General features: G+C 47.5%; 1 protein-coding gene across 1 annotated transcript in view; it reads right to left on the reverse strand.

Moving 5' to 3' along the window:
* MTMR12 (myotubularin related protein 12) overlaps positions 1-25,330 on the reverse strand; it is a 68,376-nt gene continuing 43,046 nt past the window's right edge. The window contains exons 8-16 of the mRNA XM_055422218.2: positions 21,170-21,245; positions 16,527-16,633; positions 15,622-15,746; positions 13,633-13,711; positions 12,048-12,118; positions 9,734-9,906; positions 7,265-7,432; positions 6,229-6,390; positions 1-2,908 (exon numbers count right to left, since the gene is read on the reverse strand). Coding sequence (XP_055278193.1) covers positions 2,339-2,908; positions 6,229-6,390; positions 7,265-7,432; positions 9,734-9,906; positions 12,048-12,118; positions 13,633-13,711; positions 15,622-15,746; positions 16,527-16,633; positions 21,170-21,245 — 1,531 coding nt within the window. The 3' untranslated portion in view covers positions 1-2,338. The remainder of the gene's footprint in view (positions 2,909-6,228; positions 6,391-7,264; positions 7,433-9,733; positions 9,907-12,047; positions 12,119-13,632; positions 13,712-15,621; positions 15,747-16,526; positions 16,634-21,169; positions 21,246-25,330) is intronic.

A 25,330-nucleotide genomic window follows, 5' to 3' on the forward strand; every position in this document is an offset into this window, starting at 1 on the left:
TATTGTAAATTGTGCTTTAATTTCTGCAATCAGATATGATGCAGTGAAATACAAGTATAAACTTTCATTGTACATCCAGAAAATAAAAAGCACATTTATACAGATTTAGCCCAACAGCTTATTCCCTTTAAAAAAAAAAAGTTTCTAATGTAATTAAAGCTAATTTCTTTTCAGTGTAAAAACTTGGAGGTATAAACAAACTCAAGATATTATATACAGGAAATTAATATACATTTCCAAACGTGCACAGTGCAGCATTTTAGACAAAGTAAATGATCTCATTTTAGCTTTAACTGTTAACCATAATCCATATCTCGATCTTGAATAAAAATGTCACAATATATAAATCCACTGAGAATCCTGTACACAAATACAAGTTTATAGAAATCTCATTTCTGATATAAATACATAAACTGTCATGACCTTACATGTTAAAACAGCTTATTTTTCTATTGTAATTTTATTTTAAAAAAATCATAGAAAAATATTTCAATGCACATTCAACTGCTATGACAAGGGCCATGACCTTGTGCCTTTAAACCATACTTTATGGACTGTAAAGCATCACACCGGGCATTTTTGGAATGAAAATTACTAAGATCTTAAGACTGAAGAGGCTACTGTATAAATATTCCCATTATAATATGATCACAAAACTAGTTAACTCCATAGTGTATCTGGGAGAAAGTGGGGCAAGGAAAGAAGATTAGCGCTCATTTAAGAAGGCCCACAGAACATAGCCAATGAATTGGGGTCGTTTTAAAGTCCCCACTGCAAGCCTACACTGACCGTACTAGTGAGACTCTTAAGGCAACCAAGACTGAGCATGTGTTTGGTCCCAGACGCATGAATCCTGCCCTCCCCTCAACCTCCAACGTCTTAACAGACCAACAAGGCTTGAGCATCAGCATGGCGTGGGAAGGACTGCAAAGCAATTTCTTGTGGTGTACAAAAGACAATTCAGTGCAAACCGAGAAACTCCTCTTTGTCAACAGTTTCAAATTTTTTTATTGCCCTTCAGCAACTGAAAGCTTTTTTAAACAGGAAATGTTCAAATTGGAATCCATACTGGAGAGCAAACAGATATAAAAGGCAAACTTCTAATAGGGAACATTCTGACGTGAGATCAATCATTTTTCCCACTTCCTTTTGTGGAACTGAGCAAGTTTCCACGGAGAATGAAAAAACGGGTCCTGACTAAGTGTGCTGTTCTGGCACTTAAAAACTATAGATCATTTAAACAGCAGATCCAGGAAGGTTACCAGGCATAGTCAAGTTTCTTCTATGGCTTTTTAAATCGCTGAGGTACTGTGTGGTCACCATCACTTCTGAGACTCATGCTTGACCGCTTCCCTACGACAGCCGCGTTCAACAGTGATCTTCTTTACTGGTCTGCAAGGTAGCAGAAACTGGGGAAACCCCCTAAGGACGGAGGTCACAGATGCTCTGAAGCCTCAGCATGCTGTTGGAAAAAGGCGAAGCAACTTCTTTCAAACACTGCGTGCCTCCAGGAGAATGGAGGCTCCTCTGGGCAAACCTAAGAGATTCCCCCAGTTTGACCCACAGGCTTAGCAGCAAGATCCCAGGACGAGGTACGCCAAGGCGGGGAGTGTGAAGGGACGGTGGAAAGCGGTGCAAAGCCCATGGCAGGGTGGGGCGGCGGGGGGACCTGGAGCTGTCGGCCGCGTGCCAGCCCTCCGCCCCCACATAAAGTGACACAGTCTGAGGATGTTGGTGACACGCATGGCAAGAGAACACAGGAAAACTGCTACAGTTTGGAAGTGAAGGTCACACATCTTAACACCACTACCTGAATCTGTTAATCCAACACACACACACACCATGTAAAGCTGAACTTGCTCTGACACACACACACACCATGTAAAGCTGAACTTGCTCTGACACACACACACACCATGTAAAGCTGAACTTGCTCTGAACCGGGATGGGGCTAGAGAGATGCTACTCCTGACGACTGGATAAAGCACGTTGGCACAGGAAAGATGTGAGGACCGTATGGTGTCCAAGCACAGCTAACCAAAGCCCTTTCTAAGTGGTAAAGTAGCTACCGTGGGGTCTGAGTGATGCTAACACAGAGGACACTGGCCACAGCTGTATTACGGGTCACGTACTAACTCCTTTCAATAATACTCGAGATACAGGTTTCAACTGCATAGTCTTTCAGAACTGAGGAGGGGAGAAATGAGAACCAGCTCTTTTCCAGAAGACCCAGGCTTCCCCTGCGGCTTCAGCGCAACAAACAACGTGGAGAGCAGACGTGTCCAACCTCCGGTCCCAGCCCACGACGGTCCTCTCTCCCCGCCACCGAGCAGGCCGGTCACACGTCCCCTAGGTCCACGAACTCGTCTTCTCGCTTGGCCAAGTCGTCTTCATCTCCCAGGGCTTTCCACCCGCTGGTGGGCAGGACGGGCTTGGAGGAATGGCGCTGCAGCAGCGCGAAAGGGAACAGGGAGGACAGGCGGCCCGAGGTCCTCTGTGGCGAGGCGGCCTCTGCCTGGGGGGCCTCCTGGCTGTGGTGTCTCGCCTCGATTTTCTCCTGAAGGCGCTGGACTTCCTCCATCATCTCCAAGAGTTTGCTCATGGTGGCCACTCCGCCGCCACCCAGGATCTGGGCCTCCGGAATCCAGCGCAAGTAGCGCTGGGCCCAGACTTTGATCTCCGGGCCCTCGAGGTGAGGCAGCAGCAGCCCCTGGTAGCTGGGGGGCCGGCTGTGCCAGCTGTCATAGAACTCCCGGAAGCCGTCCTGCAGCTCCTCCGAGGAGTTGATCAGTTTGCTGATTCTCTTGCCCAGCAGGTTTTTAATTAAGTGATCCGTTTCTTCCCTGAAAAATCCTCTTTTGGGAGATGATTTCGATTGGGTGAGGGGCAGAGAAAGTTGTCTTTGATGCTTTGAGAGAAAACACAAATAAAAAAGTCTCTGGTTAGCCCAAGAGCACAGTGACAGTTGTTTCCATCCAAAAAAACAAAAAAAAAGCATAATCTTACTTTAAGAAGAGTCATGAGAACTGCCCTGTGAACGTAAATTCATCACAATGCCATCACACACAGAGAAAAAGTGGCAGTGGGTGGGTGGGGGATGCCTGTTTATTCCACGATGAGCATATCAGATGCACGCTGGTAAACAAATGGGTGGGACCAGGCGCAGGGTACTAAGCACTCGGGAAGAACAAGCTGAAGTTAAGACAGGCAGATGAGGACCTCTCTGGTAGCCCAGGGGTTAGGAGCTCGCCAGCCAATGCAGGGGACATGGGTTCGACCCCTCGTCCGGGAGGATTCTACATGCCAAGAGGCACGTGAGACCGTCTGCCACAACTACTGAGGCCAGGCTCTGGAGCTCTGCAACCAGAGGAGCCATCGCAACGAGAAGCCTGCGCACTGCAGCCCAGATCAGTCCTGCTCAGCGCGACTAGAGAAAAGCCAGAGTGGAGCGGCAGAGACCCAGCGCAGCCGGTAAATGAGTGAATAAAAAGAGGGGAAAATGACGAGTCAGGGGAGTCTGGAGATGAGGCCTATTCATCCATGAAGGGAGCAGAAGGTTTCTTCTTTGAGAAACTCAGGGGGCTCGCTTCCACAATATTCTGAACACCTGTGTGGAAGCAGTGCCAACGACCCAAAGAGCCTGTCGCTCCAACGAAATAACTTACAGGCTTAACTTGTGGGAGATCAGGCATCCAGTTGGAGGTCAAGCCTAAGTCAGAAAGGTTCTTTTGGACAAAGAGACAGATGGGAGTAAAAGGAACTTGCTGCTGCTAAGTCACTTCAGTTGTATCTGACTCTGTGCTACCCCATAGACGGCAGCCCACCACGCTCTGCCGTCCCCGGGATTCTCAAGGCAAGAACACTGGAGTGGGTTGCCATTTCCTTCTCCAAAAGGAACTTGAGGACTGTCTAAATGGGCCGGGTGTTCTTGTCGACGAGCTGCACAGGGTGGAAGATGTTGAGAGCAACTACAAAAAAAAAAAAAAGAGAGAGCAACTACACACTTGTCCTTCTCAGGAATTCCACCTGAAGCCAAAGCTAGGTGCTGTATTTTGGGATGCACTGGGAGAGGGTTGTGAGGATGGTCAGGACGGCTGCAACAGATCCTTGGTGCCCGAAGATAAAGGTAAAAATCTGAGGAGGAGCTGTTTCTCCCCATCTCTTGTACTCCTGAGGTGTCATGTGAAATAAGAAGAGATAGAAGTTTTATTTTGGGGCTAGGGTCCTAACTCTGTAACATGTTCCTACCACTGGTTCGTATTTATTATGGAGTGTAGAACAAACAATAAAAATATAACATAGAAAGCAAAACAATTCACAATACCCCAGGTCAGAGACGACCAGGATCTCTGACTTTCCATCTGCGGGCAGGAGAGCTGGGGGCCGGCCTCTTCTGCCCAGTGACCCAGGTGAGTCAGGGATAAGGGAGGCAGGTGGGACCTTCACTGCCTGCCGGGTTCCATGCTCAGTGCTGAACATGCAACCACTCACCCAGTTCTCAGAGCCACCATTACTGCCCCATTTTACACAGAAGAAAACTAAGGCATAGTGGTTAAGTCAACCGCCAAGGCCCCAGCTACCAAGTGCCAGGTGTGGTTTTACACAGTCTGGCTCTGGAGGGAGCCCGGACTCTTAACAGAGCCCTCCCTGTCTTGGAAGCCCTTCTCTCAAGCCCAAAGTGAATGGAGCGCTCTGGACAGGCCAGGTGGGGGCAGCACTGTGTCCCAGTAGCCTGGTCAAGGCCTGGGGCTGAGGCTGGAACCCCACACCTGAGCGGACCCCACGGTCTCGAGGGGTAATTCCTGGGGCAGCGCATTGGGCATTCCCAGGGCAGCCGTGGTTGGCCACGGCTCTTTGGTCTCTACAGAATGTCTCCCAAGGCTGCCTGTCCCCCAACAAGAGGCCCAAGCCTGACACAAGGACTCCTCACCCAACGGCCTCAAAGGTTCTCATCGGCCCAGTGCTGGCCCTCCATGAGTTAATACAACCTCAGATGCTCTGACCTGCAGCTCAAGCCTCTCCCACGGGCCAGCTCCTGGAACCTGGGCCCTTAGGTTCTCTGCTCCCACCTATGAGAAGAGACCCTCAGAAAAACGGGGTCTGGACAGAGAAATGGATTTACGGGTAGAGCTTTCATTTCCTCCCTCAGACCTCTGAGGGCCCTTGCTCCTCTGGTGGGGGCAGCTGGGCCATCCTGACCTGGTGGGAGGTGTGTGTGCAGCCACCAGAGGGCACAGCACCCCGACAAACCTGACCTCCGGCCTGGCTGTGCTGCAGCGCAGGGCGGTTCTGGCCCAGCAGACAGGACAGAGGTTGAACCAGGAGCGCTAACACCCTGGCTGGGCCTGAGGACCCCTGAAGGGGTGAAGTGGCAGCCAGAGAGGCACCTTCTGTGAGTGTTGGCATTGACTCATGGGTCCCCAAGCCCCTTTAGAATGGAGCCATCTCCCACACCAGAACTGGCCAGGCCCCTAGGAGCCCCTCAGGACTTCTGAACCAGAAAGATGGTGGTGGAGAAGGCAGTGACAAGCTCTGACTTGCGAGTGACCATCACTGACCACGCTGCTCTCCTCTTTGTGGGGGGCTCCCAAGTCAGGAGACAGAGCAAGAAATACCATGTACATCATACGTCATCTAGGGAATGTCGGAGTTTTAATAACTAGTAAAATCAGTAACAAATATCTAAAGGGAAACCCAAATAATTTGATGTTCGTCATTTAAGCCCAGGTCTGCAAACAACAGCCCACGGGCCCAATCTGGCCCGTGCCAGCCTCTGTAAATACTGGAACACAGCCAGGCCTGCCTGCTCACATGGTGCCCATGGCTGTCTTCCAGCTCCAACAAAATGGGGGGGAGGTGGTTGTGCCAGAGCTCTGTGGCCCCTGACAGAACATGTCAGTCAGACACCATTTTTAGCATGAAGAGAGGCCTTGCTCGTGAAGACCTAAACTGACACAGACGACATAAAACCCACACTGTGATCAGCACTCCCTCTGCCCTATCAATCACACTTGGGCAGGGCTGAGACCCTCGATTCCCCGTGGCGTCCCCAGCGACACTCAGGACAAATGTGCATCTGCCAAAGGCAAGGAAGCTCAGGGGTCCTGACAACCTGCCCATCACAGCCTTGACTCTGTGACTGTGCCCAGAATCCACAGGTTAAATGTAATCCTTCCAGACAAGGAGATCTCTGCACAGACGCAGGCGTTAGACACGCACAAATCTTACTTTGAAATGCGTTCCTTTCCGCTGGACTTTCTCCAGTTTTGGCTTCTCCACGTAAAGAGGGTTTGTGAGCAATGTCTGGGCTTTGGGTTCAAACTGCACAGACCAATCCCACACGGGGAGCAGATTCAAAGGCTTGCTTTGTGAGTCCTGGCTCTCCCTGCCCTGCCAAAACAAGCACAGGTCACGGTGTTTGCAGGGAGGGCTGAGGGAAGCAGACAGTGCAGAGAGGCAGGCTCCAGGACGGCGCACCGGCCTGCCCTGAGACCAGGCCCTCAGCACGGCACGCGAAGGCTGTGGCCGTCGGTGGTTGCTCCCCGATGGCTTTAGGTGGGGAGGAGGCAGGACGCGTTACTTCCAGCAGCACTTGCGCTGGCCACTGTGCTGTACACACTCATCACACCCTCATGAGGTCGCTCCTATTTTTCCAGTTTACCACTGGGGAAATGGAGGCTAGAAAAACAGAAGTGAACCACCTGAGGCTATGAGGCTGGTGAGCAGCAAGGCTGTGTGACTGGAGGCCTGGGCTCTGTTTCCCACTCCCTGTGGGATGCAATAAGATCCACCTGGAGGGCAGCTCTAGCAAACCCCAGGTCCCCAAAGGGTTAGTCGGAGCCCTGACAGTGCAGAGTTGAAGCCCCAGGAGCAGGGCCTCAAGGGAGACTATAAAGATGTTTCAGGTGGAGAGCGAAAGATGAGCTCTCCTGGTCGGCCTCCACTCTCTTCTGAGTCACTCCAGGCATCCGTCAAGTGGAAGAGAAGGCATCTGAGCTGTTCACAAAGAGCACTTTTAATGTGCTTAATCCCCAGCTCGCACACTGGCTCCCAGCCCCGATGTTCACCCTGTGACCAGGGTGACTGTCACTGACTCACTCTCAGAGATGATAATAATTCTGGCTTGAGGATTACATATCAATACCTGGAGAGCACTTGGAACGGGGCCCTCTGGGTAATCACTGTTACAAAGAAAATACCATTTTCATCATCGCTCTTCTTACATCTTACTTGTAACTCACGGCTTCCCAAGAGCGACTCTTACCACGTTCGTATCTTTTTGATGAGGCGAATTAAAGAAGAAGGTGCTAAAAATAGGTATGTACAGGCTGTCCGACAAAACGGTCAGGTACGTCTCCGTGAACTCGAATGCTGGGGGGTGCTGGTGCACCAGCTGCCACACGCAGTCCAAGAAGAGCAGGAACACGGGAGCCTACGTGAAGACAAGACGCACGTGATGGAGGGGCGCCAACGGCCCGAAGCCAGCAATCCCGGGTACACCGCAGCCACCAGACAGCTGTGGAGTAGCCTCTCCTGGGCACCGCATGCTCTGGGAAGCACATTCCAGGTGACTGCCATTCCCAACTGCATCCCAACCCCAGAGATAAACATGCTTGACTGAAAAAACCACACACCCGTGGATTAACCTCAGGACTTGGCAGTAGTTCCCTATGTGAAAGACAGTCCCGAGATGAAGAAGGAAAATCTCCTTGCCCATCGATACTGGCAGAAGAGCAGTTGCAACTGAGCCTGAGGACAGGGAACGCTAACTCTGACCCTCAACAAGTGAAACGCTATTCCCCACCAGAGAATGCCACTCTGCTCATTAGTAGCACTGTATTACCAAAAAAACACCAAACTACTTGGTTTCTTCAAATTTGGGGAATGCTCCCTTCTCCGCCCTGCCAATGGGCTTCCCTGGTGGCTCAGACGATAAAGAATCTGCCTGTAATGTGGGAGACCTGGGTTTGACCTCTGGGTTGGGAAGATCCCCTGGAGAAGGGAAAGCTACCCACTCCAGTATTCTGGCCTGGAGAATCCCCATGGACAGAGGAGCCTGGTGGGCTATAGTCCATGGGGTCTCAAAGACTGAGCGACTATATACACCGCCCTGACAGTGAGGGCCCAGAAGAGAACGAGGATGGGAGAAAGCAGAAGCAGCAAAAATGAGTTTCTAACATTTTTCACAAACGCGTCTTTTTTCATAGATGGCCTCTTTTATTAGCTTCAGAGGCAAGCTCTTTCTTAGCAGAGTTTCTGAGGGCACCTTGTCGTTCCCCAGTGCTCCTCCTCGAGTCACCAGTGACCCTGTCAGGTGGACAAGGCAGGCTGTGTCACGGTGACTCCATTCCTGAGCCCGGCTGAGGTCTCACACGCAGCTCCTGAGAGGCGGGGGCTGGCAGTCCAGCTCTTGACCCAGTCCAGTGCTGCGTCAATTACATCACAAACTGGACCACTCAGTTTTCCATCAAAACTCCAGGTTGTCGATGTTGAGATGTGAAGAAAGATATATGTAGCAACTTTATCTCACACCTCATTTTATGTCCAGTGGCATTAGATAAGAGTGGAAAATACCTGAATCTCACAGCACAGTCAGGGAAATGGGCTCAGAAAGTACAGGTGAGCAGGCGGATCTCTGGGGCTCCTTCCCCTTTAGACACGGTGCCCGTCTGTCCCCCTGCTCTCAAGATACACAGACTACACAAGACGTGGAAAAACACCCTCTTCCCAACATAGTATCAACTCTCTTGTCATTTGAGTGCCATCAACCTTTCGATTAGTTTCTCAGAAAGGCAAGTCCCTTCTAAGACTGAAAGATGGTGACGCATATTCACCATTAGCCTGACGGGACATGAATGAGTGCAGACCAGGCCTCAGAGAAATCTGCAGGCCCAGCAAGAGCGGCCTGGTCTCCCAGGACACACCAAGCCCTTATGGGCAGAAGCCTCAGCTCTGTTTCCAGAGCCGCTGTGTCAAGCTGTCCAGCACCGCAGACAGACATGCCTATTATCTGGGGAAGGAAAAACCACCAGTCGCCCTGCTAGCATATGTTAGCTCTGCAGGTGATTTAATTACAGTTCACATGTTTTCATTTTTTCTTCCATGGTTGTTAATAATGCAGCCAAAGCAGTTGGCACAGCTGTAACCGAGATAAGTACATCCCAGTTTGGGGCGGGGGGGCTCATTTTCACTAACTGAACCGTCTTGCTATCTCTCCAGTGCTTGAATTCAGAAGCCCAGGCCTGCAGCTATCATGGCGAAGGCCCAGGTAATGGACAGCATTCACATAACGCTGGGCTTTATTTTGAAAGGGTTTACTGCAAGGGAAATTTACTTTGTGTTATTATGTAATTTTTATGTATTATTATGTATGTATGGGGAAACCTGTACCCTATTTACTTTTTTTGCAAAGACTAACATCATAAATTGTGGGAGTCCCACTGAGTTCTTTTTTTTTTTTATTTAAGTTTTAAAAGTCAACATCACTTCCACCATGAACTATAATACACCCGTGGGACACACAATTTAGAAGAGGAGGCTCCGAACACACTTGCTAATAAATATCCCTTTTCCCTGGGAAGGGTTTCCACTGTTTAAATCATTCACACTCACCTACCAGTGACCTGTCCTTGCCTTCCTGCCAAGCTCCTAAGGTGTGCGCTGTGCAGGTATTAAAGGAGAGACAGGGCTCTGCCTGTTCGAGGCTGCCCAGGTCTGTGCTGCGGACACTCACCTCCTCCTTGTCGCTCTGACGGAGGTGGTTGCAGCGGTCCAGGAAGCAGTGCCCACCCATGATCCACTCCTTTTGGACAAGGCTCTGGAAACCGAAAATGGTTCGACAGTGGGGGTCCATCATCACTTGCACCAGAGAAGAAACGAGGCAGCAGAGGTCGGAGGCGTTGTCCTCTGTGGTGGGTGGGGTGGGGGTTGCCGGGCAACAGCACAGCGAGGAAAGAGGGGACCAAGTGTTAAAAGAGCTGCGGAGGGCACAGGTAAAAGCAGGGCCCCCACACCAACGTCTACCCCGACAGTCAAGTTCTAATTCCCAAAAAGGCCGGGCCATTGGTGGCAAAAGGTTACATGTTCGGCTTGAGAGACAATCGCTTCTAGCCTGGCTGGCACCGGCTCCAACGGACACTGGCGCTAGCGATGGACTCCTTACTGGTGAACAGATGCAACGCGGCAAACCCAGCGTCAGCATGGAGGGGTTAGATGCACCACACTATGACGGCACAGGTGTGGCGGCTTGCTGGGCTCCACAGGCCAAGTTTAAAACCCTCCCAGCTGGGGCGTCAGGATCGCCATTCCTGAGTTCACGGCTCAGCTGCTTCTCAGCCATCTTTCCTACACTACCTCTGCTTCGGAGAGAGGGTAACATTCCTGGACTGCACCAAAATGCTCTGATTGTCATCTCCATGGCTCTTTCCATTTCTGTCTGAGAGCACAGAGGGGCCTGCTTAGCCTAGAGGTGAAACTCTCCCCAGTAAGCATAAGCCACGTGTCCACCCCTTGGGCGATGGTACGAAACTCACATGATGAAAACTCCGCTCACATCCTTGTTCACCATCCATCAATCATAGCAAATAACAACATACGTCTACATCTGGGCATTTGTCTTAAGAATTTTACAGCCCTGAAAGTCAAGGTCTACAACCTCGTAGTTTCTACTTTACAAAAAGAAGTGCCACTCAAGTTGCTATTTTAAAACGTCCGTAAGGATGATGGTTCTGGTAGTCACAGGGTTAGAGAAACTTCAGAATGAATCCTAAGTAGGAAGGTGTTTGCACTGTTAACCTCTCCTGTGACCCCCGGGCCAGGAAGCATTCCAGGGCCAAGCTTACTGTGCTCCTGTATCTCCTCCAGAAAAATAAGTCTATGGGAACACAAGGGTTCAGAAGAAACAGATTTTTACATTCATCTTTCTTTTGAAACAAGTTTCAGTTTTCAAGAGAATCTTCCTTCTTGCGTATGAAGTATGTTATCAGTACACCTACAAGTCCCAGGAAGAGTGGCTAGAGAGTGAGATTTCAGAGAAGACACAGCTCCGCGGTCCGTCAGGGAGTGAGGCAGAGCTCAGCCTCATCCGCTGACCATTCTCACTTCACTTCGCACACCTCTGGGGTTGGTGCAGTCTGGCCTGAGTACTTGTACTTCTCAGCGCCCCCGTCTTTATCCCTCCTTTTCACCAGTTACTCGGTACTGTTTGGCCGCTGTTAACCAGGTCTCTTTCAATAACACCCTTATGCCGACTCTCTCTCAAACTCAATAGGGTGTAAACTTCTAGAAGCAAAAGCATAGAGCTCTGTACGTGGGAGGTGCTCAGTCAGCATGTTAAAATTTAAGTCAGAGGGTAGAGAAGCCACTGGCTGACACATTTCCAGTTTGCTCACAGAAGCTAAGTCCCAGGAGTCTGACACTTAAATGATAAAAGCTTGAGGGTGTGGCAGCACGAGACACTCTGCTTAAAGCATGGGGCCACAAGAAACTTTAAATATTCAAAATGGCAGATATATTTTAGCTCAGATCGAACCAATCCCAGCAACAATCTTTGTTGCACGAGGCTTATACATTCTGGGTGTGTGTCCAGCCCACATGGGACAACAACTTCAGTCCACTGAGGAAAAGGAAATCGTGGACCACAGTTTCTACAACAAGTGCACAAAGTTGTCAGACACAAGATGTAAAAACAACAATTAAACCATCCACGGGTCTCTTCATACAAAAAAGGTCATCCAAACTTTAACTGAGCTAGCATAAAACAAAACCCCAAAATATCAGGAAATGTGAGCTTTGGTAAAGACACCAAACAATTCCTTCTTGGGCTGCGAATATGTCTGCCAAGTTCCAAGTGAAGGAATTTATTTTAAAACTATAACAATGAAATCCAAGGCAAGGATTCCAAGGTCAGGGTAAAAAGTATGAGAAGGATTTCTACACTAGCTCACTCCTTTTATAAGACAATTCCACTTACATAAATCTCTATATACAGAAATAGAACCCCAAGTAAAGGAAAAAGGAAACCACCCTTTGTGCTTTAAATGTATTACCTAAAAGAAGAACGTTCATGTTTTGGGCTTCTAGACATTCTATAATCTCTACTGCTTTTTTCAGGCAGCGCCTGTATAGGAGAGAGACAAGTAAAACAGACAATAGATCGTGAGCTTGGTATTATGAACAACAAAAAATTTAGAGGCAGTCTAACTTGATCTTCAGTTTTCCATCTCACTTACTGTCTCATACTAAAATTCTCCATAAAAGAAACAAATTATTGTTTACACTACTCAGGTACTGCAAGACATTCATCTGCTTATTAGAAACTTACAGTTTTCAGAAGGGAATTTCAAAGTCGGAAGTAAGAATGCTCTTAGACGATTCCTAACCTGGGAATTCTTACTGAAGATTTATACCTGCGTGTGGCAGTGAGTCCTAGTAAGACCCTAAAATGTCTGTATCTGGAGGCTGTGCTACAGGCCCATTTTGTTTAATTCAAGATCATTGGCTAAATGTATCCGCCTGTCTGGAAAGGCCCATGTGTCCCGAAATCCCTTTGTCTCTCTAGACACTCTATTCCCTTTGAAACTGTTGCCACCATGAGCAGCTCCACCATCTGGACTGATAATCCTGCTTCAGGGGTGCCTCCCCCAGGCTCTGCACCCGGTTAGGGACGCGCACCTTCTCTACAAGCCCCATAGAAACAAAGGGCCTCTTATTTTATAACATCTATCACAATACTTTCAATTATATATTCAAATTATGGGACATGCAGCAGGCTCTTCAAAACCTATTTGCTAAGAAGGGTTTGGAGGGCTGCGGTTCCTCTGTACAAACCAGGCAGGTCTGAGGGAGAACGCAGAGCGAGTGGAGAGAGAGGGCCTGCCCTTTCCTCAGAGGCGCCCTGGGGCTGGAGCCATTCTCTCACTGGCTCTCACCAAGCATCACACTTGTTCTGTGCCTCCCTCTGCCCTCACCTCTGTTTAAGGGCAATGGAAAGAAGCTATTCAAAACAGAAAGTAGGACAGGGAATAAAGTTTTGTTCTCTCAGAATCTCTACTTAATCTCCAAAATGAAAAAGACTAATTGGCACTCATTAGAGTAAAAAAACAATTAATAAGAGACATAAAAGATAGAGAATTCTTCTAAAAAAGTATGCAATAAAAACTCAGCATCTGGGAACTCCCTGGCTGTCTAGTGGTTAAGACTCCACACTTACTGCAAGGGTGCAGGTTCAATCCCTAATTGTCACCAAAGCACCCCCTGCCCAAAACAAAAACAAAACCGGAAAACTGAGCATCCCCCCACGTTCCCAACACCCAGCCACCTCCCTGGAGGTGAGTGCTGCAGCTCAATTAGAATGTTGGGGTCCCACACCCCCTTTTCTGCAGCCTTCCCATCCCTGGTCCATAGTCTCTGGATCAGATCTGTGTGGGCAGGTAGCATATTCGTAAATTCTGATCAGACGTGCACAGAAATAATAAATAACAAATGTAAAATCCAGCTGAGCCCTGAACAGAACATGTGACCTAAGAATATTTAACCGTGAAACAGAAAACAGTTAAATTATCTGTCAGTTTGCTTTACCACTCTGGTTTACAGAACTGTGAAATTTATGAGCAAAGCAACGCCTTGAAATACCTGATTATGTCCAGCCAGCTGCTACTTTCCAGCAGGGAAAACCATTTGATGTCTGTGTCCCAAAATTCAGTACTATTATCTGAAAAGAAAGGAAACAGAGTGAAGAAGTCGGGCACTGTTTGTGGACACGCCGCTCTAGAACCTGTGCTGTTCAGTGGCATGGCTCTACACTAGGCTGAGAATCCAGCACAAGGCTCCGTTTAAGTAAAGCACGTTTCAAGCCTTCAGCTGAAGTGGTTTTTGAACTGTAAACCTCTGGAAGGGTGTGGTAGTCAAAAACAGACTTTTTTTCGCACAAGTAAAAAAGTGCCCTACAATCCGTCTACCAAGCCACGGCCACCCTGTAACTCGACAAGGAGAGAAACATCTTTAGGCAGACACATCGACATTCAGCCTGCTGCTCTTAGAAGCGGAAGACGCAACAGGCCATGTCCTGATGCCGTGGAAACTTGAGGGGAGAGCTAGCTTCCACTGGAGTCTTAAACACACACATATGTATCCTGCACACTGGACACAATCTCCCAACCCAACTGGAGACAGAAGCACTGCATTTTACAGAAGTCTACTGCATGTGAAAGTTGCAAACTCAAATCACTGAGAAGGCAGATACCTCTGCCAGTGCTGCATGGTGACAAAAGAACATGCCCGCTTTTTGTCAGTGTGTTCCAGTTAGAGGTGTACACTGGTTTCCCTTGGTGTCACAGTCATCTTTGTCTCCAATGCCTGGCATAGCTGTTGTGTATAATGGAAATGCAACACATATTGGCTGAATGACTGAGTAAATCCTAAGTCAGACCACTAGGCTAAAAAGGAAAAGCTGGGAAACTGGCAATAAGCGTGACAAATCTCAGAGGGTAAACACACATTCAAGAGTAAACAGAGAGGGAGACATATGCGTCTCAATGGCTGATTCATGTCGATGTATGGCAGAAACTAACACAATATTGTAAAGCAATTATCCTTCAATTAAAAATAAATAAATTTGAAAAAAAGAGTGAAGGGAGGGGACTTCCCTGGTGGTCCAGTGGCTAAGACTCATCCTTCCCAATGAAGGGGACCTGGGTTCACTCCCTGGTCAGGGAACTAGATCCCATATGTTGCAACTACAAAGTCTGCACACCTCAATTAAGAGTTTGCATGCCACAACTAAAAGATTTCACATGTTACAAAGAACACTGGAGATCCTGTGTGCTGCAACTAAGATCCAGTGCAGCTAGACACATAAATTAATGAATAAAATATCTTTTTTTTAAAAAAAAGAGTTAAGAGAATAGGGAATTCCCTTGCAATACAGTGATCAGGACTCAGTGCTTTCACTGCTGAGGGCCTGGGTTCAATCCCTGGTTGGGGAAGTAGATCCCACAAGCCACATGGTGCCTCCAGAAAAAAGGAGTGAAAAGAATCAACAGGTAACCGACCTTGATTAAATCTGATCCAAGGTCTGAACTCTTTACACTATGCAGCCTGGGCAGGGAAGGAGGAGTAGCAAGGATGGACATATTTAATTTTCTACTTTGTACATTTCTGATTAACTGGAGTTTTTTTACACTGTAATATACATATATATGCTCAATCAGAAAAATAAAATATTTCCACTTGGTGGTGGAGGAGTCCATTCAATAAGTGACTAAGAAAAACAAACAGATCATCGACCTTACAAAACAGCTGGGGAATACAGGTACTGCATAGTTCCACAACTTCTAAAAGAAGAAGCCCAACGCTCACAGCTGGGGAAGGAAGAGAGAAGGGTGGCTCTGTGTTCACTGCTCTGAGAAGGGGCAATAGGACAAGAGTCCAGGGGAAAACGGTGGGAGGAAATGTGGGAAGGGCCACCAGCCACGTGGTAACCAGCCCCTCTGTTCTGTGACTCCCACGCCCTTAGCTGTGTCCGACCATGAGGAACCCAGGGACAGGCACCACCTTTCACCCGAGCCATGCAGCACGTCTTTTTCTACGTGACAGTGAGTTTTGGCTCAGGGTTCTTCTCACCTATCAGAAACAGCTGTTTGAACTTAGAGTACGCCATCTGTATCTCCTGCAGGGACAGGAAGTTGTTTGAGAGGTCTTCAGTTTTAGCAGTCTCATAGGGGGGCCTGTGGATGGTCTTGTAAATCCTAGGTATCAGAAAGAAACAAGAGATCAGAAGAGCAGGCCTGAGTCAGAAACAGTTTGTTTCTCCTGAGCACTTCCTAGGTGCCAGGATCTGTGTGCAGAGCTCCCACCGACTCCTCCCCAGTGAGCTAACTGCTGCCCAGCGGCCACTCCTGGTCAGCTGGGGCCTGGAACTCAGGGACAAGGAGCAGAACCACCAAGTTTATAAACTGAAAGAGCCAGGATGTGAACCAAGGCAATTTAACTCCTAAGTCTACTCCTTTTCTTGTGTTTAAATTCATCCAGTTTAGGGGTGAACAAAACGTTTAGCTTTTTTATTTTGAGAATTTTCAAACATGCCAGAAAAGAATAGCACAGTGACATCTATACCTTGACCCAAATTTGACAACTGTCAATATTAAAGACATCAGACTGCTGCTGCTGCTAAGTCACTTCAGTCGTGTCCGACTCTGTGAGACTCCATAGACGGCAGCCCACCAGGCTCCCCCGTCCCTGGGAATCTCCAGGCAAGAACACTGGAGTGGGTTGCCATTTCCTTCTACTTCCCCCTAAATGCTTCGGCCGTGTGTCTCTCAATACAATGCAGTTGATGCACTTCAGGACCATGTCATCCTGACTCTTTTCAAATTAAAAACAACCTCGCTGAGCTGTATTCCCGGCATGGCACTCAAGGACTTTATCAGTAGGTAAAATGAAATGGACTTACTCCCGAGAACTTTTCCCAGCTTCCCGGAAAACAACCGAGCCAACTAAACGGTAACAAGATGTGCAACAGTGCTGACCTATCCAAGAAGTTCTTCTGGATCTGCAGCAAGCCGTCATCCTGTTCTTTGGGCAGCGCCGACATTTTCAAGAGGGCACATCCGTTGTGACAGGACCAACACCATATCTGCAGAAGAGAAGGAAGGTTTTCCAGACATGATGGAAACCACCTTACAGATGACAGCTAAGCTTGGCCATGCAATTCACACAGGGAAATTATACCTTCAATAGGAAAGACCTGAATACAGTCAACTCTGTTATGCCAAGGAATCAATGTGTTACGCTCACAACAAAAAAGACTGATTTAGTCTTAACACCAGCACTTCAGGTCTAAGCAGTCACATTCAGACTCACTGATGGTCTAACATATACCTTATGACTTGGCTTTAGTGCTGGGAACCTGGAGGATGATAATAAAATCATCATTACCGTTACTGTTATTATTATAACAGAGGCTATTATTACTATAATCATAGAGGCTATCACTAGGGTAAAGCTCATTATTTCAGGATTTTACATGAATTAAGTCATCTGATTCTCACAACCACACTCAGGACAGGTTATGAGGACCAGCCCCACTAACAATAGGGTTGGAGAGACTGAGAAACTTCCCCAAGTTGCACGCAGTGCAGCAATGACTGGAGGCCCTACTCTACCGGGATAGTCAAATGCGGGCAGCTCCCATCATTACAGAAAGTTCAAACTTGAAAAAATGGACAGTTAGTTATTCAACATACACTGATAAAAGACTTGGCACATGCAAGACGACACTGAATTTGGTTGTGAGAGGCTGGAAAGAAGGCTACGACACTTTGTCTGCCTTCAAAGAGCTTTACAATCCAAAAAGGGAAATAAATTTGCAAATCTAATAGGAAGCAGAATGTGGTAAACCACAGGAGAAGGGAATTTCAATGAACAAAGGGCAGGCAACAGAAGAAATCACATGACTGCCCATAAGTGACAGTCAAGTGTTTCAAGCATTTCTCTAGAGACAGGGGGAGTTCCATTTGTTTGTTCTGTTGTTCAGGACCAGAAGGAGATTAGAACTGATTTGGGGGCAAAGTAATATAACCTTCCAGTAGAATCTGGAATGGAGGGGAAGGGAAGGCTAGCTGGAGCAGGTATGGATTTTGTGCCTGTGTAAAGGTCTGGTTAAGGATTCGATAGTGGCTAAAGCCCAGCCCTGCTCTGCTGACCAAGCCTTTAGGCCCGAGGTCAAAGGTCAACCGAGAGGATTTCAGCTGTCCAGAGAGGGCATCCTCTTGCGAGTCACCTGCAACGTAAATATCAACCATACACAGGAATGCCAGCCGCAGCCCGGGCTGGAGATGAACACGCAATCCAGCTGATACTCCACACTACACTCAGAAAGTGTAACTGGTTTGGAGTTACAGAGAAAGATGGCAAATTAGTACTGGGTATGTTGGGTGTCTCTGCCCACAGGACATCTGTGTGGAGACTGAGGAGGCGCCAAGGTGAGAGGAAGGCAGGGCTGCCACTGCAGACATGGAGCTGACTGCCAGCTATGGAGGGAGAGCTGTTGAGGGACACGGAGCTGCCTCATGAGCTGCCAAAGCGAGCGCAGACCCTGTGGGATCCCTGGCGAGGCGGAAGTACTGCAACCCAGGCGAACCAAAGGCCCCCTGCTGCAAGGGGCATGCTCCGCCCTCAGCCCAGGCACTCCTCCCGCTGCAGGGAGCGGCTCACTCTGAGAAAGGGGGACCCTCTCAAGCCATGACTGGTGACAGGTTCTAGGAAATCACGTGTTCTCATCCTCTTTATCTCCTCTCCTGGGGCAGAAAGAATCTGCTCTTGGTGACAGCCAGCCATAGCTCATTTACCCACTGGGGTTCAAGTGTAACCATCTCCTCTCAGCTCAGGCATGGAGGGGCCTTACACTCTCTATTTGAAACAGTAAATAGAAAGCAAGCAACATTCTTGGTCAGAGAGAAGACTTCTCACAGGAATTCAGCAGAAGACACATGAGTTCCCCTATTATTATCTGTACAATTTCTGTCTGGGAAAGGGCCACAGTTTCTTCGTATGAAGGACTTGACAACAGGCAAGAATTAGTTTGATGATCCTGTTTATTTTTAAAAGGGGATAAATCCCCCCATTATTTGCTAAGTCTCCTTTGTTTCCGGTCTTTTTAACTGAAGTATAGCTGATGTACCATATTAAGTTACAGATGGACAATAGAAAGAGACAATTTTTAAAGGTTATACTCCATTTATAGTTACTATAAAATTTTGGCTATATTCCCCATGGTATACAATATATTTAATACTAATATCTTTTATACTCTGTGTGATGGAGTGGAAACCAAGCATGGAAGTGTCTGTCTCAGGGAAAAGCACCCATGAGACTGACTTAAGAGCTGAAGTAGGTGCTATCTTCACGGAACTGAAAGAGTGAATGACAGACAAACTAGGAGTGTTCTGACTTTGATATCTGGCAGACATTCATTTTTAGATGAAAAAAAACCCAACAACTTTAAGGAAAACATCTGTTCCTTGTTCCTTGGAAGAAAAGCTATGACAAACCTAGATAGCATATTAAAAACCAGAGACATCACTTTGCCGACAAAGGTCTGGATAGTCAAAGCTATGGTTCTTCCAGTAGTCATGTATGAATGTGAGAGTTGGACCACAAAGAAGGTTGAGCACTGAAGATGCTTTTGAACTGTGTGCTGGAGGAGACTCTTGAGAGTCACTTGGACAGCAAGGAGATCAAACCAGTCAATCCTAAAGGAAGTCAACCCTGAATATTTATTGGAAGGCTGAAGCTATAATACTTTGGCCACGTGATGTGAAGAGCTGACTCAATGGAAAAGACCCTGATGCTGGGAAAGACTGAGGGCAGAAGGAGAAGGGGGTGACAGAGGATGAGATGGTTGGATCACTGACTCAAAGGACTTAAGTTTGAACAAGCTCTGAGAGATGAAGGACAGGGAAGCCTGCTGTGCTGCAGTCCATGGGGTCTCAGAGAGTCAGACACGACTGAGTGACTGAACAGCAAGGAAAACAACTGACAGTTTGCTGCCAACGATAAAAGCTGAACTTTCAAGCAAAAATTAGACCTTGGAAGGCTAGTCTCTGCCTTTTTAGTTGAACAAATCCCCAATATTCAAAGACTTTTCTGACGAGACAGGGACGATATTAACAAATGCGATTTGTATCTAAGAAAGCACGTCAATATTTGAACATATCCTAGTGAGTTAATATTTTCTAAATGACCAATGTATTATGCTTTTTAAATCATGCATGTTTTCAGATCCATTCAGAGTACAAGACAGACCAATGGATTTTAATGCAGTGAATGAAAAGTTCACTGATTATGTCTTCAGATTCTTTACTGCAATTAACCTTTACAAAATCACCATTTATCAATTTTTTGTGTGCCATCATATTACCTGATAGGGCTATTAAATACTCCCTCCTTTCCTAAATACACACCTATGTGAGGCTGGATTGTCTTCATACACTTCAACCACACCCAACACGCCACAGCAGACTCAATGAAGGAACGGGGATAAAAGAAGGCAGTTGCCTATTTTCAAAAACGTACAACAGTACTACCCTACTTTTTTGTCATGGACAATACAGTTATTTATTAAAGAAGTACTTACGTTAACATCTAATGAGTTTACTACTAAAATAAACATTAAACAATTTTCCAGTTTTAGTTTCTAATATGGCAAGTTATCAACAGATACAACCACATAAACAAAAACTCTTCAAGCTCCTCAATGATTTTTCTAGAGTGCAAAGAGTCCTGAAACCAGAGAGTTTAAAAACAGCTGCATACATTTAGAAACAGGGAAAACTCACATAAAAACCCATATCTCTGATTTCTCCTGAGAAGTCCGAGCAACTGGCAAGATCAGGCCCATGCTCCCACACGGCACAAACAGGCTGGCACAGAAGAGCAGACGGCCCCTCATGCAGGCAGGTGGTCTCCGGCTCATCGCAAGGCCCACACTCAGGGCCTGCCCAGCCTGCATGCACTGCTGGGGCTGGGACCCCTGCTGAGACACCTCCCCTCCCAAAACAAGAGTGACCTCTGTGGGGCACCAGCCATATGCACGGCCCAGCATTTATCTATGATTCTCATTCTGGACTCAATTCCCTGCAGGCTTGGCAACTCCCAACCACCAATTAGAAACTGAAACAACTGCCAGAGTCTTGCTTTCTTTGATCAGCGACACGCGAAATATGGCTCCCGTCCCAGTCTGTTCTGTAAAAACTAAGTAAGTCTCCACACTGCCTCTGGGCGGGAACTCAGCCATGCCCATTCAAGATTAATGGAGAGGCCGAAAAGGATCTGAAACCCTACAATCCTTGGAGGGGACGGTTCAGCCTCGAAATAATTTAGGTGTTAAATTAGGCTGGCTTTCAACACCAGCTGGGCCTGGAATCCTCCTAAAGCTCTTTAAAGATGTCTCTGGTTAAGAGCCCCAGGGCCTCTGGGAAAACTTCAGAACTCTGTCCCTCGGGAGCCTCCTGTCGAAGGGGCTCCTCTGGGGAGTCTCAGAAGCATTTTGAGATTGCTCTCGGGCTGAGGACAAACTGTTTAATACCAAAGCCAAGGGCTTTAAGTAGGATAATCTGCCAGAATGGACCAATGGGTAACCCGTGCATTCAGGGTTTCCAGGTGCACTTACTGGTATGCCACGACCCTGGAAGAACGCTATGTCCTCTTCGAGAAGAGAGGCGGGGACGACAAAGTATGCTGGCAACCTAGAGGAAAGAGATGTCATTGGTTTTAGTACCGGAGTTAATTCATTAGATATGAACGCTTGCCGTCGATGAACACGGGAAGTTGAGCAGACTGTCTTGACATGGACTGAATCTCCCTGTTAAGAACTAGCGCAGATGAACCGTCTCTGTCCAAATCAGTCAGGAATCTGAGTTCAAATCCCAGCTCTGCCTCTGATTCTGTGTAACCCTGGGTAAGTTACCCCACCTCTCTAGGTCTGCTTCCTCATGTATAAAATGAAGGGAATTGGACATCTGATATCTAACAGTATATGAATTCTTTAAAAAGCTTTTTTAAATTGGAGGACGACGGTTTTGCAATATTCCCTCCTCCTGAGCTTCCCTCCCCTCCCCCCCCCCCCCCCAGGTCATCACGGAGCGCCAGGCTGGGCTCCCTGCTACACAGCAACCTCTCACTAGCTACCTGTTTCACCCATGGCAGTGTACATACGTCAAGGCTCCCTTCCCACTGTGTCCACAAGTCCATTCTCTGTACATCAGTGCCTCCATTCCTGCCCTACAAATAGGTTCATCAATACCAATCTTCTAGATTCCTGAGGATAGGAATTCTGAAACTGGGAGGGATCCTTCTCATCATACAGAGACAATATAAGTACCTGTGTTGATCTGAGTCAGACTAACATGAAAACCATAATTATGATGACTGCTGCCCAGACATTTTATCAAGTGCTGGGACAATGCTTAACTGCTTACCGTATGTCAGACTGTTCTAATTACTTAACGTCAATTATTCATTGAATCCTCCCACCAACACGATGAGGTGTGTGTACTATTATTCATTCCCATTTCACAGATAAAGAAACACAGCTCTACTCAGGCCCTTCCTGAGTTATACAACTAGTTAGAATTAGTGGAATTGGAAAACGGGCCCCAAACAGTATGACTTCAGTTTCTAAAGAATAAAATAAATTTAGGTTCTAAAAATAACAAACCTGTTAAGTAGTAGGATGTAGGAGAGTTAGGTTTTTAGAGCTGCGGAGGTCAGAGACATACAGGGACACTATCTCTTCCTCTAATTAGGAGATGTAGGTTTCTATTAAAAAAACCTCCTGGGTTTTACCATTGTGGAGCTATAAACAGCTTTCACTCAAAAAGCCTGAAGGAAGGATGAGAAGGTATAAGGTGCCTATGGTATAAAAACTACAATGCAAACAACCGGATGGTGTTTGTGGGCACACCACTAGCTTTTCCAGCTCCACACCCTTACTTTGAAGTAAGTTTCTTAAGTACCAGGTCATGGGAAAGATGGATTTTCCGAGTTGAAGAGACCAGAATTTGAATGGGATCAAGTCATTAGATCTAATCAATTCATAGAGGATGAAGCAACAGTTTAAACATCATCATGGTGATGTAATCATCAAATCCACACTGCAGGGAAATGATCAGACAAATGGCCTGGTTTCTTCAAGTAAACAAGCAAGAAAAAGATAACAGTGTGAGAGTCTATAGATTATTTGAAAGTTGTGATAATGGTGTTATGATTATGTTTATAAAAGGTCCTTAATTCTTAGAGTTGTAAAACTGAAATGTTTATGAATATTATATGATGAGCTCTAGGATTTATTTCAAAATAGTCAGGGTGGGGGGGGTGGAGTAGGTAGAGGCATACAGACTAGCCATGAGTTAATAACTGTCTTAGTTGGGTGATGAGTAAAAGGAATGCATCAAATTCTCTTTTATACTGTCTAAAATTTTCCATAAAAAAAAAACACCACAACTCTTAACAGTAATTAAAATGAACAAAGTTTCCATAATATGTGGCAAAATCAGGTTGAGAACTACAGGTTGATGCTAAGATATTAACACATCAAACCATTAAAACTTAGAATTATTTGACTTTTTGAGATTTTAAAGCATTCAGGGTATTTCCTTCAGGTCCGCTTGAATGGGTGGGCTTCTTCAGGTGCTGTTACTGATGCAAAAACCTCTTCACAGATCAACAGCTTTCAAACTCAAGCTGCCCATTAAAAGTACATGGGAAGACCAAAAGACTCCCAGTGTCCAGGATGCACTCAGAACTACTAAATAGCAGAGATGTAAAAGCTCTCCAGGTGTGCATAGAGGATGAGAGCTGTTCTAGAAGGTCCTGCACAGCAGGGGTGCCCACAGGATGCAAGCTGCTGTTCTAGAAGCTCCTGCACAGCAGGGGTGCCCACAGGATGAAAGCTGCTGTTCTAGAAGCTCTTGCACAGCAGGTGTGCCCACAGGATGAAAGCTGCTGTTCTAGAAACTCCTGCACAGCCGGTGTGCCCACAGGATGAAAGCTGCTGTTCTAGAAGCTCCTGCACAGCAGGTGTGCCCACAGGATGAAAGCTGTTGTTTCAGAAGCTCCTGCACAGCAGGTGTGCCCACAGGATAAAAGCTGCTGTTCTAGAAGCTCCTGCAAAGCAGGTGCGGAGAAGGCAATGGCAAGCCACTCCAGTACTCTTGCCTAGAAAATCCCATGGATGGAGGAGCCTGGTAGGCTGCAGTCTGTGGGGTCGCTAAGGGTCGGACACAACTGAGCGACTTCACTTTCACTTTTCACTTTCACACATTGGAGAAGGAAATGGCAACCCACTCCAGTGTTCTTGCCTGGAGAATCCCAGGGACAGGGGAGCCTGGTGGGTTTCCGTCTATGGGGTCACACAGAGTCGGACACGACTGAAGTGACTTAGCAGCAGCAGCACAGCAGGGATGCCCACAGGATGAAAGCTGCTGTTCTAGAAGCTCCTGCACAGCAAGGGTGCACAGCGGATGAAGGTGCTTAGAAGGAAGCAGATTCTTCAGCCCTACCTGGACTTCTAGAAGCAGAAGCTGCGCTTTCACCAGCTCCCAGGTGATGGGGCTGCACAGTCAACCATGAGAAGCATGGTCCTAGGTGGCAACTTAGAAACAGACCGCTGTTCCCCAACCCTTTCAGGAGAATCACCTGTGGGTTTCGTTTATGGGCAAGTTCTCAGCTCCTTCCCCAGGGGCCCATGAGGTGGGGCCACACTGTTTTAAAAATCTACTGTGGCGAGGGGGAACATTTTACAGTGCTGGTGGACCAGTTCATTTTTTCTTATCAGGTCTTTCACGTGGGGGAAAACGTCAGAACCCAGTGTATCAGCGTTTTTACATGCAGTCACTGGGGATTCCCACGTGGCGCGAGTGGTAAAGAACCTGCCTGCCAACACAGGACACACAGGAGATGTGCGTTTGATCCCTGGGTCAGGAAGATTCCCTGGAGGAGGGAATGGCAACCCAATCCAGTATTCTTGCCTGGAGAACCTCCATGGACAGAGGAGCCTGGTGGACTACAGTCCATGGGGCATTAAGGAGTCGGACATGACTGAAGTGAGTTAGCATGCAGTCACGGAGAAAAGGGGCTGTACAAATGGACCGCTCTGCACCACCGCAGGGCCCACAACACCCCTTCCTGTCCCAGTGAACTCAAGCTGGCTCTACGGAGGCTCTGCTGTGAGACTGCCAGCATTTACAAGCAACTCACCTCCTCCTTGCAGAGTGCTCATTTTGTCATTAGGATGAGTTCTGAAGACAAAGTAAACAGCCTCTCCAAACACAAGCTGACTTCCTCAAGGAAAGTTGTACGATCCTCTCAGGCACCACCTCCAGCAGGGTGAGGGAACCCCCAGAGCAGCACCCCCAGGGCAGCAGTGTCTTCCTTGGCTGAGTTAACTTCTTGGCTCCTGTGTCACACACTCCCTAGAGGGCTGGGGACCTTCCACCTTCTCAGGGAGGTGGGAGGAGGAAGGCTTTTCAGGAGAAGGCGAAGTAGACACTCAGTTCCTGATTCTTATCCAAGCTGATTGGGGTCCCTCCTCTAACCACTGGGGCTTTTGTTAATTTATTCATTCTGGCCCCTATCTACTGAGTGGGTCTTATGAGTCAGGCACTATACGTGGTACTGAGGATAGAAAGATGAATAAAGACAGTGTCCTTGATTCCCCAGAACTGCTGGGCTGCAGAAACAAACATGAACCAAATGGTGATAGGCGCTTAGTCATGTCCAACTCTTTGTGACTCCACGGACTGCAGCCCGCCAGGCTCCTACAGATAAAAAT

This window comes from Moschus berezovskii, chromosome 18 (assembly GCF_049115385.1).
Source record: "Moschus berezovskii isolate FMDL1 chromosome 18, NW_MosBer_1.0, whole genome shotgun sequence".
Taxonomy (NCBI): Eukaryota; Metazoa; Chordata; class Mammalia; order Artiodactyla; family Moschidae; genus Moschus; species Moschus berezovskii.